This window comes from Lethenteron reissneri, chromosome 40 (assembly GCF_015708825.2).
Source record: "Lethenteron reissneri isolate LAM-NWPU_2019-01 chromosome 40, ASM1570882v1, whole genome shotgun sequence".
In the NCBI taxonomy this organism is placed as follows: Eukaryota; Metazoa; Chordata; class Hyperoartia; order Petromyzontiformes; family Petromyzontidae; genus Lethenteron; species Lethenteron reissneri.
Window position 1 is genome coordinate 6,067,940 of NC_083818.1, and position 19,973 is coordinate 6,087,912.

At 49.9% G+C, this 19,973-nt stretch overlaps 1 protein-coding gene across 1 annotated transcript in view; it reads left to right on the forward strand.

Moving 5' to 3' along the window:
• Window positions 1-19,973, forward strand: part of LOC133352504 (agrin-like) — a 105,408-nt gene that overhangs the window by 78,920 nt on the left and 6,515 nt on the right. Inside the window, 12 exon segments of the mRNA XM_061568186.1 lie at window positions 306-461; window positions 1,804-2,002; window positions 5,836-6,051; window positions 7,524-7,783; window positions 8,561-8,695; window positions 9,404-9,500; window positions 10,013-10,177; window positions 11,939-12,050; window positions 14,283-14,399; window positions 15,291-15,483; window positions 16,238-16,328; window positions 18,790-18,813. Of these exon segments, the coding sequence (XP_061424170.1) occupies window positions 306-461; window positions 1,804-2,002; window positions 5,836-6,051; window positions 7,524-7,783; window positions 8,561-8,695; window positions 9,404-9,500; window positions 10,013-10,177; window positions 11,939-12,050; window positions 14,283-14,399; window positions 15,291-15,483; window positions 16,238-16,328; window positions 18,790-18,813 (1,765 nt within the window).

The window sequence follows — 19,973 nt, forward strand, 5'->3', positions numbered from 1 at the left end:
AAACTGCGTGTGTTCAAATGCATATACATGTTTTTTTCACACGTAGAAGGGAAATAATAAATAATACAAATAAAACATAATAAAATAATTATCAACCCTAACCCTTTAGATGCTGTCTCCCCGACAGCCCTGTTCTTCACCTGAGGATGGCTGCTTGCGTTGTGGCCGAAACGTCGTGAGAAATATTTTATTGTTTTATTTTTATTGTTTTATTATTTCCCTTCTACGTGACTTTACCGAAAGAACCAAGAAGATGAATCCCTGCAGTCACGAAAGCAGCTTTAAATCTTTTCTTTTTTCATCAGGCAGCCACAAGGACGGTTCGAAGAGCGTCACGGCAACTGCCGCCCTGGGGCCCTGCGACCAGAACCCCTGCCTCCATGGCGGCAGTTGCGTGCCCAACAAGAGCGAGTTCTTCTGCTGCTGCCCGCTGGGGAGATGGGGGAAGGTGTGCGAGAGCGGTACGGTCCCCGCACCCACACGAGCGCCAGCGTCGACTAATATCGATCCCTGCCCCGCCCCCCCTCCACCAAGTATCGGTACCAGAGCCGGCCCAGCCACTAAGCGACCCTTGCAATTGCAAAGGGCCCCGTGGCCAGCAGAGGGCCCTCTAGAGTCACTGCTAGCGAGTGGGTGAAAAAAATCAAACATCAAAGGGACCTCCAACCAAATTTTGCTTAGGGCCCCCAAAGGTCTAGGGCCGGTTCTGATCGGTCCCTCCACAGGAACATATATTTGGTGAATATTTGTACCCCCGGGTTCGGGTTACTACGTCACAATAACAAAAATAAGGGGGTGCACATTTTTAGATGGGGGTCCCAATATTTATAAGGGGCAAACGAATGTTAATTCCTGGTTGGACAGATATTTTCTCGCAGCGGTGATTTAACGTGCGTGCCAGGCGCACAATGGCGCCTCTTTGGTTCTTTTGGTAGAGTCACGTGGATAGAGAAATAAACAATTAAATAATAGCATACGACGTTTCGATTGCAACACAAGCAATCATCATCAGGTACCAAATGAAAGAGAAAACAAAACCTAGTAAACTTAGAAACATAATGTAATACAACACAGATAGTCGGCTGACATAACAGTCAACACCCTACCTGGTTGATTACATTCTTCCAAAGATTGCTAAATTTAAGAGAGAGATTAAACACAGAACAGGAGACACATAGACAGACATGTAAGCAGAGAGAGATAACACAGAGACACACAGAGAGAGACACACACAGGCACACAGAGAAACGACGCCTCTGTGTCGAGGCCTTAAATAGAGAGAGAGGGGGGCAGAGAAGGTGGGGGGGGGTTGAGAAATTAGCATGTCAATGAGAGACATGGCGCTACAGCAGGAAACCAAGAGCAGAGAGCTTTTTGTTTTCTCTTTCATTTGCACCTGATGATGATTGCTTGTGTTGCAATCGAAACGTCGCATGCTATTATTTAATTTATTATTTTCTCTCTCTACGTGACTTTACCGAAAGAACCAAAGAGTAATTCCTGCGGTCACGAAAGCGCCAAATCAAGTTTGAATGACGCCTCTGTTCGTCGATTGAAATAGATTCTAAGGCTCACGATGCGAGCGCACTGTGGTGGCTGTACACGTCTGTAATCCGGCATGGTGGAGGTGAGGGTCAGTGGATCACCGTGTGCGTCGAGTGAGGTGCCCGCATCCTGGCTCGAGGAGGTTACTGCCTGGGGAGGGGTGGGCGGGGTGGTGACGCTGCTATCATTTATTCCAAGTTGTGTAGTAAACGTAACAAACCCTTGCTGTCCCATCCCGCTCGCTCGCGATGTTCACAGAGATCAGCTTCTTCGACCCGTTGTTCAATGGCATGTCGTACATGGTGCTTGGCCTGGGCAGCATACGTCTGTCCCACAAGACGCACCTCAGGCTGGGCTTCACCGCCTCCCAAGGAAACGGCCTGCTCCTCTACGCAGGAGAAGCGTCCGGGCGAGACTTCATCTCGCTCGCGCTCGTCGATCACCACGTCGAGTTCCGGTGGGGATACCGCGGCCCCCCCTTTCCCCCCCTTCTCAAGCCCCATCCCCCCCTACCGCCTACATGCCACAATGTTGGCCCTTCACCCAGTCGCCTGTGCTGTTGACTCCCTGCAACCGTTCTGTTCAAGTCCAGGTTCAATAACTTTCTTCTATTTTTCCTGCGAGAGGTTAGGCCCTGGCTCGCGTGTGTATATGTATATATATACATGTGGGAAGCGGTAGTGTAGCGGGTAGCGCGAACCGGCAGAGACCCAAGTTCGATTCCCGCTCATGGGTAACACCAGTGATGATTGTGTGAACCGGTCATGGGCCTCCCCTAGGTCGACTCAGTCTTAACTATGTATCTGATGCAATGTGTGAATATCGCCACTGGGGAGACAAAGGCGCCCGAGCGTAGTGCTGCCACCCACCCCCTCGTGTGCCGTGCCAGCCTTCATCGGTGCTCGTTTGCAGCACTTGCTACAACTGTCTGTACAGGCTATACGGCGGGACCTTTGTCTTTGTTATCTATATATATGTAACGGTGTTATTGGGCCAAGATGCACCGTTCTCATGCGGTCACCAGCAATACCGGCCTCATGCCAAACGGGGCAACAGAAGGGCTGAGCCCAGTGCTGAGAGTCTGCGCGCCCCAGGGTCCAACGGTTACCCGATGGACCAATACTGTATGTAAAAGGGGCAGACCCCAGGAGAGGGGCTGGGGGATGACATCATACCCCGATCCTTCTCGAAGGTTCGAGAAGGAAGGCGTGGCCGGGGCGGAGCGAGCCACGGCTCTGTATAAAAGCCGGACCTCTGGACGGTCCCGGCAGTCTTTGCCCAGCTGAAGACTAGAAGGCTCGTAATAATAATAGGGGTTTCCCCCTTTTTTCTGGCAACAAAACTGAAACCTTTTTGCAAGGAATCATGTGTGCATTAACCACAATACTTGCAGTCAAAATGCAAACAAAAAACAAACACTGATAATTTATGCATTGTCCTTGAAACTGATTGGTCCACACCAGAGAGAGCTTTCTTTTGAGCCTCGTCTCAATTGGTGCTCGACCAGATGACGCCAAAAGGCGTACAGCTCAAAGACAATGCACTATCAAAGTAATGAGGGCTCGGGGTAAGCATCTACATCATTAGACCTCCTTTGCATATATTATCAGTGTGTTTTTTGTTTGCATTTTGACTGCAAGTATTGTGGTTAATGCAGACATGAATCCTTGTAAAACGATTTCAGTTTTGTTGCCAGAAAAAGGGGGAAAACCCCTATTATTATATTTTGGTACTGGCAATGGAGGTCGAATGACAAGAAGCCTCCTGAAGACTGAAGAGCCCCGAGGGCAGGGCCGTACCCCTAGCAAGGGTCGGCTCCAGCTTATTTACCAGTGAAGATTCAAGCTTCACTGGCGGAGGACTTGTAGATTAGCCAGGGAGAGGTGTAGTAGTCTGGAGAGTAACCTCCATCGTGTATCGGGTGTGAGGGGCCGTTATCTCTCTGTGTTAAGTGCTAATTGTTAAATAAAAACTGTGTTGCCTCAGAGAAGCCTTCTTCTAGTTATTCAACCCACTACAAATATGGAATGGAAATTTGTGGATATGTGTGTCTGTTCGAAATGTTTCGCATACTTCCCAACATTCTACAAACTTGAAATTTGGCATGTGAGTAGCTCCCATACTGTACACAATATAAAAAGTATAAAACATACTTTTGTATTGGGGGGGGGGGGTGGGGGAATGACCATGAAGTGTGTGGCGTCAACCAGCATACAGGACTGGTGAGAATCGATATCTAGGGAGCGTTTGCGGTTTCGATTAAACGGGAATAGGCCAATTCTAAAGAAATCTACAACCTTTGATTCATTTGTTCGATTTAAAGAATCGATTCTTGGTGCGCGAGCGTAAGTTTTTTTTTTCCCACCGCACGTTTTGTGTTATTTTAATTCTAATTAATGAGGTAATGATCAAAGTTTTATTTTCATTTATCGTTAAATTGCTTTAAAAATCTATAATTATATGAATTATAAAGAATAGGGTTATTGTGTACATGTCCTCTTCTCCCCCTCCCACCCCAATGTGTGCAGTTACTACTATGGTATAGTCAGTCTATACTGCTACAGTCTGCAGATACTACTATAGAGTCTGCAGATAATACTATAGAGTTAGTAGTTACTACTATAGTATAGTCAGTTTATACTGCTACAGTCGGTAGATACGACTATAGAGTCAGTAGACACTGCTATAGTGTCTGCAGATACTACTATGGAGTTAGTAGTTACTACTATAGTCAGTAGATACTTCTATTGAGTCAATAGATACCACTATAGATTCAGTAGGTACTACTATAGTCATTAGATACTACTGCAGTCAGTAATTATTACTGTAGAGTCAGATACTACTATAGAGTCACTAGATGCTACTCACTCTATTGTATGTAGGGTGTTTAGGTATATATGCCTACGTGGGGGTAAAAATATTTTGGGGGTGGCGAGGGGGGGTCGACAATTTTCGGATACCTTTTAGATCAACTATTTACCCCCCACTTTACGTAACTTTTTTGACTTATAATTTTGTTGACGGACAAATGGACAGACAAGCCGCATGCCAGGCTTTCACAATAGCTTAGTATTTGTGTATGTATATGTATTCTAGACTTGAAGCTTTCGTGACTGCAAGGAATCATATTCTTAGGTGTTTTCGGTAAAGTCACGTAGGTAAAACATCAAAATTAATAAAAATAATAAAATAAAATAAAGATCACGACGTTTCGGAGGCAACACAAGTCTCCGTCATCAGGTGGGACAGTCACAGCCAGATCAGCTGCATCAAGTGAGGCAATGATTCAAGATGTAATCCCTTAAAAGCGAGTTGAGGGGGGGAGGAGGGGGGGGGGAGGGGCTCATCAGAATGTGGTAGCCAATGAATGGAAAGTATCGGGAGAGAAGGGCCCACCTTTTTGTTGGCCCTTCTCTCCCGATACTTTCCATTCATTGGCTACCACATTCTGATGAGCCCCTCCCCCCCCTCTCCTCCCCCCCTCAACTCGCTTTTAAGGGATTACATCTTGAATCATTGCCTCACTTGATGCAGCTGATCTGGCTGTGACTGTCCCACCTGATGACGGAGACTTGTGTTGCCTCCGAAACGTCGTGATCTTTATTTTATTTTATTATTTTTATTAATTTTGATGTTTTACCTACGTGACTTTACCGAAAACACCTAAGAATATGTATATGTAATATGAGGATATATCCGGCTCACTGACGTATCACAACTCGTCATGGTGATTGGCTCTGCCGGTCCTGGTTTACAGCCAATGGGGGGAAGCCTGGGGGCATGGCCCTGACGTGATGGAAAGGTGACAGCTATAAGGATTGGTTCTGCTGGCTTTGGCCACAGCCAATGGGGAGATGAGTCAGGGGCGTGGTCCCGGGAGCTGACGAGGGAGCCTGGAAGATTCCATGCAGGCTAACGAGGATTGGTGGAAACGTACCACGTGACCCGGGTATTAAATAGGGGTGGAGACGAACAACACGTGGTCAGAACGGGAACGAACAGAGGAAGGGGGCCACGCGGAAGCGGGGCTCCGAGTTGCCACGTGGCAGTGCGTCTCTCTCTCTCTATCTGTCCCTCTCACGCTGCCTATCAGCAGCATGAAGTAAACTGTAACATAAGTTGAATAAAAGACGGATTCCAGAAGTCGCCTCAACGAGCTTTATTACATATATGTTATGTTTTTAAGTTTTGAGAAGTTTTGAAATATATTTTTCCCCCGGGCAACGCCGGGTACTTCCCGCTAGTACATGTATATATCTCGCTGCCGCCGCCACCGCTACCGCCCGCTAGGTTCAACGCAGGCTCGGGGTCGGCAGTGCTGACGAGCCGGAAGGAGGTGATGGCTGACGAGTGGCACCAGGTGTGGGTGGAGCGGACGCATCGGACCGCGGTGCTCTCGGTGGACAAGGAGCCGCCGGTGATGGGCACGAGCCCTGGCTCGCTAGACAGCCTCAATCTCGACTCCGAATTCTACCTGGGAGGGGCGCCCCGCGACCTCATGCCCAGGTGAGCGTGCAGAGCGAGCGGTTCTTGCGGGTCGTGATGTCGCGAGATCGTGGGGTCGACAGGCCAAGAACAGTTTCTGGGTTGTTTTGCTTGAAGACGATGACGTGGTGGTGGCGGCGGCGGTGGTGGTGGGGTGCGGTGGCGCAGCGGTTCGTGCCCCATGCTACAAGCCCGGCGACCAGATTTTGATTGCCGCTCACGGCCAACGCCAAGTGACGATTTCCTGAACCCGTCCTCGGCCTTCCCTAGGTCGACTCATCCTTAATTCTCAGACCGGTAATGTTTGGTAAATCAGCACAGAACCAAAATATACACATTTTGTACAGCAATTAGTGCCCGAAATGGGACCATCAACTCGCAACAATTGAAAACCCGTTTGAATCACAGGCTGCGGTTGAAACCCATATTTGATTCCCAGGATCTCACCATGCCACCTCTTCCGCAGTAAAACAAAAAAAATCGGTTATCTTTAATTCTCCAATCTTAATCTCGACTGTGCTTTTGGTGTAATACGTCACGGGACGAAGATTAATTCCGGATCTCTGGCGCGATCCGTCCGTGTTGGAAGACGGGCCCGCACATAAGCGGATATTGTAGAACAACATTTGAGCTTCTTCCCACCCATGGCGGCAGCTGAACCAACGTTTTGAACTCTCCATAATAGAAAGATTTTTTTTGGGGTTATATCGCGTAAATATGTGTCGTTAAAACCGCTGCCACCCGACAGCCAATTATTGAGGTCTATCAGGTGAACAAACTAATTTGCACGTTCTGTTTACGTGACAAACCTTACTAATTGGCTGTGTCGGGTGGTGACGTGTTTAATGACACATTTATATTTATGCGATCTAACCCCTCCCAAAAAAAGTATGGATAGCCACTAGAGCTACGCACTTTTAAATCTAGATTGAAAAATAATTTCTTTAAAACTGCTTTTTGTGTTTAGATTGTTGTCCTTTCCCCGCACCTCCAATTAGCACAGTTGGCTACGTACGGTGCGAAAGAAGTTCAACGTACAACATACATACAGATGGAACAGGTAGAGTCCATATTTGTTGTACTGCCTTCTGCTGGCGAGTCCACGGTATGGAACCTCATGGACGCCCACGAAAGTTTCACAACAACATCAGCAGCTGTGTGTGGCGGTGACCCACCAACCCTCGCTGCTGCTGCCTCCACAGGGCTGGACTACAGGCAGCCACGTTCTGCACACCAGTTTACAGTACGAGTAACAAATTCGTACTGTAAACCTTACTAATTGTCTGTGTCGTATGGTGCAGGGTCTATTGACGCATTTATATTTATGCGATCCAACCCAAAATCCTCTTATGGATTAAGTAAACACACCGCCGCTCCCAAACCCACTATGCCAATCGGCATAATCAGAACCGATCAACATCATGCGCGGGCGGGGGGCGGTTAACAACAATGTTCCCGCCCTGCACCACCACCCCCCCCCCCCAACCCTGCAGGATCGTCGATCAGACAACCGCTATGAAGGGCTTCATCGGCTGCATCAACCACCTGAGCCTCAACGACGTCAAGTTCTCGCTGGCGTGGCCACCGGGCCGCTTGGTGGCCAGCGGCCTCGCAAGCCCCGGCGTCCTGCACGGCACCTGCGTCGCGGGGTGCAGCGCCAACCCGTGCCGCCCGAACCCCTGCTACAACTCGGGCATCTGCGCATCGCACGAGTCCGAGCCCTTCCAATGCACCTGCGAACCGGGCTTCACCGGTGAGACGTTTGGGGGGGGCGTGAACCCAGACCCCTTAAACCAGGAGGTCGGCAACCAAAATAACAATAAAAAAATATTTGCATGTGAATACGAGATGGTGGTCCTTAATAAATGACGTCACGAAGCAGTCCTTAAAGAGTCGCATCCGGCTCCGGAGCTGCAGGTTGCCGACCCCTGCCTTCACCCCCTTACCCCTTGACCCCAGCACGCCTCCCAGAGTTCAACGGTGAGATGGGGGGCCGTAAACCCCAACCCTTAACCCCTTACTCCTTAACCCCTTACTCCTTAACCTCTTACTCCTTAACCCTGAACCCCAACTCGCCTTCCAGGACTCACTGGTGAGATGTGGGGATGAACCACATCCGGATGAACCACACACATAAACACCAATTAAGTGGAAGAAAACATCTTGATATATAGAGGACCGCAGAGCTTGGGCAATTGTTAGTGCCGGCTCAACCACGTGGCTGTTGCTGCTGACTTCCCGCTTTGTTCGTGGTTCCTCAGCGATTGTGAAAGATTCAATTTGCACGAACGATAACGACCATGACGACGATTTGTATAACAAATACGAAACAAGAGTGAAACTATAAACGCTCGACCGACCATCGCAATGGGAACACGGAAATTTCCACCGCCAGCTCCGGCACCTTCCTCCACTCGTTTGAGCGCAGGGAGTCCCTGCGTAGGCCCGCGTCCGTTTTTGTTGTTGTTCCTGTTTATTAATCGACTCTCTCTTGGTTCGATGGCACCGCTCGCTCATTTCTCTTTCTCAGGAGCCACGTGCGCTGACCGGCCGCAGCCGTGCAAGTCCAGCCCCTGCAAGGGGGGCTCCAAGTGCCTGGTGCTGCCCGATGGCGACTACAAGTGCGAGTGCCCGTTCAACCGCGTGGGTGCCAAGTGCGAGACAAGTAAGTCGCGCGGGCGCTGCCACCCGATACGATTTCAAATTTGCGTCGCGCATCTGCCGGGCGGCGGTGGCGTACACCGCACATGGCCAGCCCTTAATCCAGCAGCGAGGGTTGGCGGATTGCGCGCGTGCGCAGCCGTTGAGGACATCGCTTCCCCGGTGGGCGTTGGGAGCAAGCCCGTACGTGCCCCGGCTCGCCAGCAGAAGCCGGCGCAGCAAATGTGGACCCCGCCTGTTCAGTCCATATGGGATAGAGTGTTGCCCCCTCAGCATGCATGAGTTTTATTCAGGCGCTTCGGTTTCCTCCCGCATGTGAACACTCAAATTATTGGCCAATAACATCTTAACGTATGGAGGACTGCCACCGGTCACGGTCTCGCGATGTAGCAATTCGTTTGGCTCCTGCACACGAGCTGATCTCATGACTTTGGCTGCCACTCTGTCGTAAAATTATCTTGAGTAGTCAAAACAATAGAGATCTCAGAACTGGAATAATACGACAGAAACAGTATCCGCGATTGAACGACAAGGGACGTACGTAACAAACGAGCGAACGCGACCCACCACACAGACTTAAGTACGCGCGATAATGAATGCATGAATGGACGGAAGGGTGAATGAGCAAAATAACGCTGACGGCCGGTGGTGTACGTCTGCGTCCGTCCTACGTTATGGCTGTCCTGACCCGCGTGGCGGTCCGGTGGCTCAGAGATGATCCTGAGCGGAGCCTCGTTCATCCCTTCCTTCAACGGCCTCACGTCATACATTGAGACAAAGAGCCTGGACCTGCTCGCGCCCAACGCCAAGTGAGACCCCCCCCCCCTCGCCCCCCCTCCCCCCTCATCGCCCACTCCCCACCCCTCGTCGTGGACACTAAACGCACCCCCTCCTACTGTACCATAGTGAAGTGAATTTAATTGTTGTTGGAAATTTTTGTTATCTCAATCGCCGTCGAGATGAATACTTTCTTGGCTCTCGAAGAGCAGCGCAAATCCCTCCATGTTGGACTACAGTCGTGGTGGAAGGAGACATTGCAGAACTACTTCTGAAGTTCCTTCTTTTGAGTCTCTTTTACCTACATCTTGTATATGCCCTTCCAAAAGAATGTCAATCAAACCAAGTGATATTTAAGATGTTTTCTCGGGTAGAGCCAAATCGGCTAATATAAACAGCCTATATTTTTCATCTCACATTTTAATAATTAGCTTCGGAAAGTGCACAAAATATATGCAATGCACCTGCGAGAGTAGGTTGTGTCGGTCTTAGTTATTTAAACGCTGTTAATTTATATTTGGCTGCGATTTTGTTGACATTTTAGAAACCAGATCACAGTGGAGGTCGTGTTCCTGATGCGGAAGCCCGACGGGATGATTTTCTACAACGGGCAGAAGCCAGACGGCCGAGGGGATTTCATCTCCTTGGCGATAACCAAGGGGTCTTTGGAGTTCCGCTATGACCTGGGCAAGGGTGCTGCAATCATAAGGTGAGGAGGGCAGCGGTAGGCTAGCGTTCACCCAGCGGTGACCCAGCGGTGGCCCAGCCGTGGCCCAGGTGTGGCTCAGTAGTGGCCCAGCTGTGGCCCAGCTGTAGCCCAGCTGTGACCCAACCGTGGCCCAGTAGTGGCCCAACTGTGGCCCGGTGCTAGCCCAGTGGTGGCCCAGCCATGGCCCAATAGTGGCCAAGCGGTGGCCCATGGCGTGTTACCCGCTCATTGCGGAGGTTCGCGGTTCAATTCTCAGCGGCCGCCCTGGTTATTTATTGTCCATGTGCTTTTACCGTAAACGTACCACGTGCCGTCCATTTCACGGTGGACGTTGAAAGGTCGCTTGGCGTCGGACGAAAGAGCAAGCCATCGTGCGCCGGCGTTACAGTCCAAATTTGCCAGATTTGGAAAATAATTGTTCCGGTGAAGTACTCAGTTGGGATTCACCGGAGCAATCGTCGCCCCACGACTTCGAACACTTGGCAGGAACCTCATGAAAAAGAGTCGTCAATGAGGCTTTCCTGGGTACACAAGCGTAGTAAAAAAACAACATGCACACAAACCCATTGCTGCTTGTGCAGTGTTCATGATGATTGTGCTTGATGAATAGAAATGGATGATGTCGATGATGACGACGACGATGCTCAGTGTACCGGTTGGATGAGTCACACCATGCCCCCGTCTAGTTGCTGGAAAGTTTGACACAGAAATTACTCGCGGTCCCAATATCCGCCGAGCCCTCGTCTCCGCCCCCACTGAGCCTCAAGTGAACAACTCGCGTCGCGATAGCCGCACGAGCAACGCGATGTTGTAATTAGACTCCGGTGTTGTCCGCTAAGCCATCTCGCCCGAAAAAATCTGCACGTGCGACAAAAAAACGTGCAATTTCTTATCATTCGGCGTCGTCATTGTTGTTGTCATCAGCCATGATCAATCCACTGCTGGATGAGGGCCTCCCTGTGCAATCCCCGCCGCTGCTGCCGCCACCATCTCTCATGCTCCTACAATGTAAACAATTTACGACTATAATGAGCCACGTTGGCCAGCCCCCCTCGTTAATAATCATGAACAAGCTACGTCCTCCACATGGACACCCCCTCATTAATAATCGTGAGCGGGTGACGTCACTAAACATGTAGCACCCCCCCCCCCCCATCCATTAATAATCATGAGCAGGTGACGTCACTCCACATCGAACAGCCCCCCCCATTAATAATAATTAGCGGCTGACGTCACTCCCCAGGGGGGGGGGGGGCGAGGCGCCTCCTCCCCCCTCCTCATCGTCAACTCACAACCCTCACTACAAAGGCAGAACCCTCACGTCACGCGATCTCCATAACGTTGTTGAGACATCAAAGTAAAAAGGACGTCATGATGAACAAGGGATTATAACCTTAAAATTTAATAAGTCTCTGTCACTGCGGCCTTACAAATTGCACACGAATTAATGCAATGAATATCACGTCGCGGTCTGCTTTACGCTTGCAAGTTTCAGATTTACTGAAATACACCCGTCCTTGGAGGCTAGTACAGATATTTCTCAACCCACTCTTTCTGGACACGTGCCCGAGCTGTCAATCCCAGATCGATCTCTTCAGCCATCTTCAGACCCACAGAAGGTCCTACTTTTCTACAGTTGACAATCATCCTCGACTGTGAGGGGCAACCCATGATGATGGCACCGCTAGGGTCAACCCATCGGGCGGGAGAGTTGTTGACGTGTAATGCGACCGCCGCTGCCGTTGTCCGCGGCGGGGCCAGGTCCACGACGCCCCTGATGCTGAGCGTCTGGCACACGGTGACGGTGTCGCGGACCGGGCGGAAAGGCTTCATGAAGATCAACAGTGGCTCCAAGGTCCTGGGGGAGGCTCCCGTAAGGACACCTGTCGTCCGATGTTGACGCACGCACATGCACACAGGCGCACACAGGCGCACACACGCTTGCACAAAGGCAAAGATCCCCCGTGTGGCCTTCAACAGAATGTCGGGGCAAGTGCTGTTCGCGAGCAGCACCTAATGAAGGCCGCCACAGCACACCAAGAGGGTGGGTGGCCGGGCCACACGTCCGACCGCCTTTGTCTCCCCAGTGCCGCTAAGGTACTCATTTGAGGCCGAGTCATCCTTCGGGAGGCCCAGGAGCGGTTTAGATAATCGTTACTGGTTTTGGCCACGAGTGGGAATCGAACTCGGTCTTCCGGGGGTTTGTACCTGGAGTGCGGTAACCACGACGCTACCACTCGTCACACACGCGCGCGAGTGAGTGAGTGGACGAGTGACCAGGTGAGAGGGCGAGTGAGTTTGTTCTGACCTGCAGTGTGGTGGATGAACGCGATGTGGATAAGACGAGTCTGGTAGACCCTCACATTCGGAAAATGCTAATGAAAGAATATATTTGAAAAATCTATTTGACTTTGCTTTTTGTGAAAATCATTGCTGCGGGGTCTGAACACTCATTGGGCGCTTTGGTGATGCAAAAATTCGAATGAATAAAAAATAATGCAGCGTGCAGGATTGGTGGATCACCCCGAGCCCATACCTGTGAGTCTTCCCCGCCTACTACAGCACATGTGTATGAACTTCAGTGTTAAGGGTTGGTACAGTACCCTACAGCATGCAAAAAAAAATAAGAATTGCCCAACTAAGTCACAGCCAAAACATGCTTTTATTTTTAATATTTTCTCACTATATATAAAAAAAAAACTACTTTACGTCGAGTATTAATCCGACGATGGCACTTTGAGTGTCAGGTGGTGCCAGAAAGGTTCCGACACGCATGTAAACAAAACTACATTTTACTTGAAAATATTGAGTTCTCGCTGTGGCTATCTTCGCCGGGGGGTGGCGTTGAAGCCTCCACTAATTGACACGACGAACGGTCTTGACGCTACACACTGGGGCAGAAACGAATGTTCACTTAACGTTGCCGTACCGATTGTCTCGTTCCAACGCCCGCTTTGGATTTGAGAAATCGCGAAAGGTAACTTGCTTGACGTGCCGCTGCGCTGTGAAGTTGTCTCGAGATGCTTTGTGGAGTTTATTTTACAAGAGTCCGGGATACACAACATTGTGTTTAATGGCTGATATTCATAATCGTACAGTCAAAATACATACAGTATTCATCGTGTATTGTGTATATTTGTAAAAATAAATCGGTAATTTCCTACTCAAATGAGTATTGTGGGAAGTGGTGCCCATCTCCTGTTTGCAACCCTGCAGAGCCAGTGGTGGAAATTCGATTTTCCTATGGTGGGGTTGAGTCTCGCTATTGATAAGCACGGCTGACTTGCCATAAAGTGAAACTGATTTTATTGAGCTCGCTCACTCAAACCCTCGTCTGGTCACTCACCAACTCGTTCACTCGCTCACTCACCCACTTGCTTGCCCACTCACACATTCACTCACCCGCTCGCTCACCCACCCACTCACTGAATCACCCACTCGTTCGCTCACTCACCCAACCACTTACCCATTCGCTCGCTTATTTACCCACCCACTCACTCATTGACTCACCCATTCGCTCGCTCACTCACTCACTCACTGACTCACACATTCGCTCACTCATTGGCTCACCCATTCGCTCCTTCACTCGCTCACTCATTGACTCACCTATTCACTCGCTCACTCACTCATTGACTCACCCATTCACTTGCTCACTCACTCAGTGACTCACCCATTCACTTGCTCACTCACTCATTGACTCACCCATTCACTCGCTCACTCATTGACTCACCCATTCACTAGTTCACTCACTCATTGACTTACCCATTCAATCGCTCACTCATTGGCTCACCCATGTGCTCGCTCACTAGCTCACTCACTCATTGACTCACCCATTCACTCGCCCACTCATTGACTCACCCATTCACTCGCTCACTTATTGACTCACCCATTCGTTCACTCGCTCACTCACTGACTCACCCATTCACTCACCCATTCACTTGCTCACTTACTGATTGACTCACCCATTCGTTCGCTCACTCACTCATTGACTCACGCATTCGCTCACTCACTCATTAACTCACCCATTCACTCGCTCACTCACTCATTGACTCACCCATTCACTCGCTCACTCACTCGCCTGACCGCTCGTGCTTTGCCTCTCCAGGGGAACCACCTGAGCCTGGACCTGCGGGAGGCGCTGTTCCTGGGCGGCGTCCCGGACTACACCCGCACCGCACGAGCCGCCGCCGTCACCTCCGGCCTGGACGGGGCCATCCAGAAGGTGTCCTTCTTGGCCCTGCCCCTTCTATTTCAGGGCCCATGCGTGCACCTGCTGGGGCTCAAGAATAAATAAATATGACGATAAAGAAATCAACTGACAGATACGCAATTTCGTCACGCGCGCTGTCTTCGTCATGGAGAAACCGCAGTCCAGTGGGAAGGCGGCCAGTACCGGCGGCAAACAATCGCCCAAGCTCTGTGGCCCTACGTTGGAATGTTCCGCCAACTCCATTCATGACCGTTTATAGACGTGGGAGGAAAGTGGATTACCCGGGGGGGAAAAAAAAAACCCACGCGAAAACCCAATTGCGAGGGGCCAACACTCCCTCCCCGTACAGATGGAATACAGATGGATATCAATCCACTTGCTGTACTGCTATCATACCGTGCCAAGCCAGGAGACTGTTACCTCGCAGCCCAGCGGGTTTGGGGGTTTTACAAATGTGCGTGCGATCCGCCAACCCTCCCTCACCACCTCTACAGCGCTGGATTACAGGCCACGTGCAACCGAAGCCACCGGCGCTTCGTGCTCCGAACGTGGTCACGCTAACCATGCTAATGACCGCGCGTCACTTTTTAAGCGTCCGAAATGCGCGTCCAAAAATTGTGGAACTTGCCGTCGATTGTTCTCCGTCTCACTCGGCGCCGACTCGTCAATTCCGCCCGCTTCATTTACGCGAGTTCCGTTTGCTCCCGTTACCTTAAGCGTCACGTTGGCAGCTCCGTTTTCCACGCGCAGTTTGCATTCGTCGTCGTAAACGATCGTTTTCTCACGGCGGGCATGCGCGCGGCATCGCAGCGCGTTCCGCGAAAGCCCGAGGATGGGCTTGTTTGAAACCACGAACGCTCGCGCGGCTCTGAATGTTTCTCCCCGCCTCCCCTGACCACGCAGTTCTCGGTGAGTGGTTTTAACGTGCTGCTGGACGTGGTGAGCTCGCGCTTCTTGCGGGACGTCACCACGTTCAGGGAACACCCGTGTACCTCCGGCAATAAATATTGCCGGAACGGCGGGACGTGTGTGCCCAACCTCTCCGGCTACGAGTGCAGCTGCCCCCGCGGCTTCTCCGGCAAGACATGCCAGACAGGTGAAGCCCTCTGTCTCTCCGGAACTGTCCATCTATTTGCCTTCCTCTCTGTGTGTTAGTGTACTATCTGTCTCTCTTCTGGTTTTGTCTGTCTGTCTATACGTTTGTCTGTTGATCTGTTAATATGTCTGAATGTCTGTCAATTTTGCCTTCCTATCTATTAATTATCTGGCGCAATGTGTGAACATCACCATTGGGTAGACATCCAAAGACAGCCGCGTGTGGTGCTGGCCACCCACCCCAACATGTGCCGTGCCTGGCCTTCAGGCACTCGCTAACTGCACTTGCCCCAACGGTCTGTTAAAGGCTATACGGGGGATCTTTGTAGAGGAGTAAAATGGGGACGTGACGTCAGGTGTGCCGTTCAGTGCGATGACGTCACGTCTCCTAGGGTACTTAAGGGATACCCCGTGATGTAAGCGGGGTCACTGTGGGAACGGGTAAAGTAAGAAGGGTGAAGAGGGAACCAGTGGGTAGAGAGAGGGATCGAATGGTGAGTCTGGGGAGAAGCCGGTGGTAGCCGTAGAGGTGTTTCTCTCTCCGCTCGGTGGAGTTGGCAGAGTCCACGATCCGACACGAGAGAGAGAGAGACCGGAGCTAGCCGGCAGGGACCCGGACTCAGAGTAGGACCCCTAGCCTCTGGGAGTTGTGTACCCTGCTGTGTAATATTGCAACAGCTTTAATAAACCCTGGCGAAAGCCCTTAACTTACCTCCGAGTACGTCCGTCGGAGCTTCTCTACATCTTTGTTGCAGCACCCACTGATCGCGCTGCAGTAGCTTTGGACGAGCCCGTGGCCTTCAATGGGAAAACCTTCATCGAATATCAAAGCAACAACGCCAAAAGGTAGAACCGTCTCCACGCGTCCCACACTACCAATAAACACTCGTGAATAGAATTGGCTAAACATCCCAGTATCGGACTGCAGAGCTTGGGCTATTGTCGCCACCGGCTCTGGCTGCCTTCCCACTGTGGTTTGCCGAGCCCCTGTTACAAATTCTACAGCGGCTTGAGAGGGATTTACGCTGGTTAAAAATCACGAGGAACTTACTGCCATGGTAGCATCTACGTGCTAATTGTTATACAGCACTTTAATATTAACACTTGCCAATTAAGGGTGTACATGTCCCTGTCATGGGGAATGTTGAATCTTAATTTACAGCCGTGAGTACCACCAAACTACAGTTTAAGTTTACGGACAGTTTTACTTGCGACTGAATATAAATATGTGCACTCTAGTGCAACAACAACAACAACCGCCATTCGCCACTAAGCGGCGGTGACATCACCACGGCCCTTGTGCCAGGTTATGTGCACGTTAAGGCCACTCTCGTACACACACACACACACCGCGTCATCCCGCTAACATGTTACATGCAACGTGTTATGTCACGTGCAACGTGTTCGTGGTGTTTATGTTTCCTGCAAACTACATTTATGCACTCATATCTGCACAGGGCATCGTTTTTTTTATCCACGTAAAAAAGGACAGCGATCTTTCGGCATGTGTTTTTGACTCGACTGATGCGACACGTGTTCCTGGGGTCGTCATCGGCGCAGGATTGTCAAACTGGTGGCACCGTGGGGGGCCACCAGTTTGGGCCACGAAAGCTCTTGGAGATAGCCACCGAGCAGTGGCCCGGGTGGCACTTAAAGAGATACAGATTAGTGCGACAATATGGAGATGAGAATAATAATAAGTACAACGATATAGATATGAGAAAGATGTGTTAAGATAGATTTGAAGCTTTCGTGACTGCGATGATTCATACTCTTTGTTTTATTCGGTAAATCCACATAGGTAAAATATAAAAGAAAAGAAAACAACTAAATTAAATCACGACGTTTCGGAGGCAACACAAGCTGTAGTAAGTTACTACGGTGACTTTGGCTGTAACGGTTCCACCTGAAGACGGAAGCTTGTGTTGCCTCCGAAAAGTCGCGATTTAATTTAGTTGTTTTATTTTATTTTTTTACCTACGTGACTTTACCGAAAAAACCAAAGAGAATGTGTTAAGATGAGATAAAAATAAATAAATAAATAAATGTAAGGTTGCACTCATCGCACACAAAGTGCTTGCCACAAGTGAACCACAGTACCTCGCTGATCTCGTCAAGGGGCATAAACCATCACGCGAACTCCGGTCATTTTCACAGCGGCTTATGACTCGCCATCGAACGAAGACGGGCACCGCATCGCACACTTTCAGATGCGCTGCTTCTGCGGCCATCTAGAACGCTTTTCCTTCCGATATTAGGAAGCCACTTTAAAATCTAGATTGAAAACTCATTTCTTTAGAACAGCTTTTTGTGTTTAGTTTGTTGTCCTTCCCCCGCACCTCCGATGAGCATGGTTGGTTACGTACGGTACGAAAGAAGTTCCACGTACGTACAAACCAGAGCTAGAGTTGAGAGAGCTGGAGACAAGATAGTATAGATTTGTGGGTACGTGTCCAGAACGTTGTGACATGGTGACGTCATAATGTTTTGTACACGCCACGATATGACATCAAGATGCTGTGTACATCTTTAATATTACAGCTTCCGTCCTAGGATGGGCAAAAGGCTCATTTAGCATCAGTGAAATACAGTGCGATAGTGACATGAAGTGAGGTGTTTTAGGACATAGTTTGTGCAAGCATTACTGCCATTAATACAGTGCTACAGTGTAAATTAAGATTCTTTAGTGCAAGATTTATCGCCATTAAATTTACACAAGATACTGTTATACTCTGCTCAATTTTTTCGTAAATATTACAGCTTCCGTCCTAGGACGGGCAAAAGGCTAGTATAGCTATAATGATTATTTACACTCATACACCCAGCAAAAGCGTGTGTCGCTAGATGTGCTACAGCCTACACGGGAGGGCAATTCTAAATTTGGTGCCACTCCGTCTGTGACATTGTCTTGGTGTGGTCTGGGACCGTCCTCGCTATTGTTTTGCTGCCTTGCCCGAGCTTGTAAACTGGTGTACTCATGCAATTTTGATTTATGTACTTCCTCCACTTTACGCATTTATTTTTAGCGATTTGCTTACATTTCCTATACTTTGCACTGCTATCGTGTTTTTGCGTCGTTGGTTTTGTTGTAACTTTCTAAGTCGCCCCCGACTGGACATCTGCGAAAAAGAGCTTCCGTAGCTCGTCGGATTCCTTTTCCGATCGACAAAGAAAGATTCTGATTTTAATATCAGGAGCACTCAGCCCACCCAGGGTTCTTTCCATTCTTCCTGCGGAGGATAAACGGTCGGGCCTATCGCCTGACCGGTAACGATATTGCCCCGTTGTCTCTCTCTCCGCACGCAAGCCACGTGATGAACGAGGTCCCCGAGTGAGTACTCCTTCACCGTCGCCGACTCACGCCAACGCATGCCTGCCCGCGCGCTCGCACGCTTGCACGCACGCACGACAAAGCACGGTTTTGCTCGTCGTGGAATTCCCAGCTCCGTGGCTCAAAACAACTCGGTAAAGTCACGTAGGTAGAAGAAAATAATAGATCACGACGTTTCGATCGCAAGCACAGGCAATTCGTTAGCAGTTTTCTTACTGTGGTTGCCTCACCTGATGACGATTGCTTGTGTTGCGATCGAAACGTCGTGATCTATTATTTTTTTCTACCTACGTGACTTTACCGAAAGAACTAAAGAGTAGAGAAATGATTCCGGAGCGATGAACGTGCGTAAGCTGGGCGCGCACGTAACAACATTCACATCACAGCAACACGTGTTGAGCTACCAAATGGGCGCCGGGTGGCGAGACGTTATCTCTCTCTCTCTCTCGACCCTGACGCCTGTGATATGTAGAGTTTGCGTGCTCTCTCCGTGGTCGCGCAGATTTTTTCTCCGGGTCCTCCGGTTTTCCCCTCCATATTTAGAATCAACGTCACGCGTTCAGAGTATTTGGCTGCTCTAAATTTCCACACGATAAGCCATTTTGTTGAGGCTATAATATGTGGCCACGTCGCTTCTGAAAAAGAGCGTTATATAGCTCAGTGGGCCTTACCTGGTAAAATAAAAACTAGTTTTAGTTTAATAAGTTTAGTTTTCTTCGGCTTCATCGGAATTCAGTTCTTGAAGAAGCTCCCAGCACGCGGAGCGAAACGTCGGGACAATACAGCGGGCGGCACGTGGCACGACCGGCAGATGCATCAGAGAGCCGGACAAGCGAGGCTTGTCCGTCTCTCTGATGCGTCACGAAAACTTCGTATAAATCATTTCTCTCTTTCCTCTTAAGTCCCGATTTCGCGGACTATGCAGCAGACCAGAGGTGAGTTAGCTCCCCACCTTGACGCCCGTCCCATTCGCATGACCATGTCATTTCCTGTCTCCACCGCTGTCGTCATAATCATCATCCGCCATCATCATCGCCATCATCTACTTTGATTGCAACAAACAAAAAGCACCGCATGCGATGGCTGCATGCGGTTTGTGTCGTTTATAGTTGGACTTTTCCTCCGAAAGTGACTGGTAACAAGGCAGCCAGTCAGGCTGG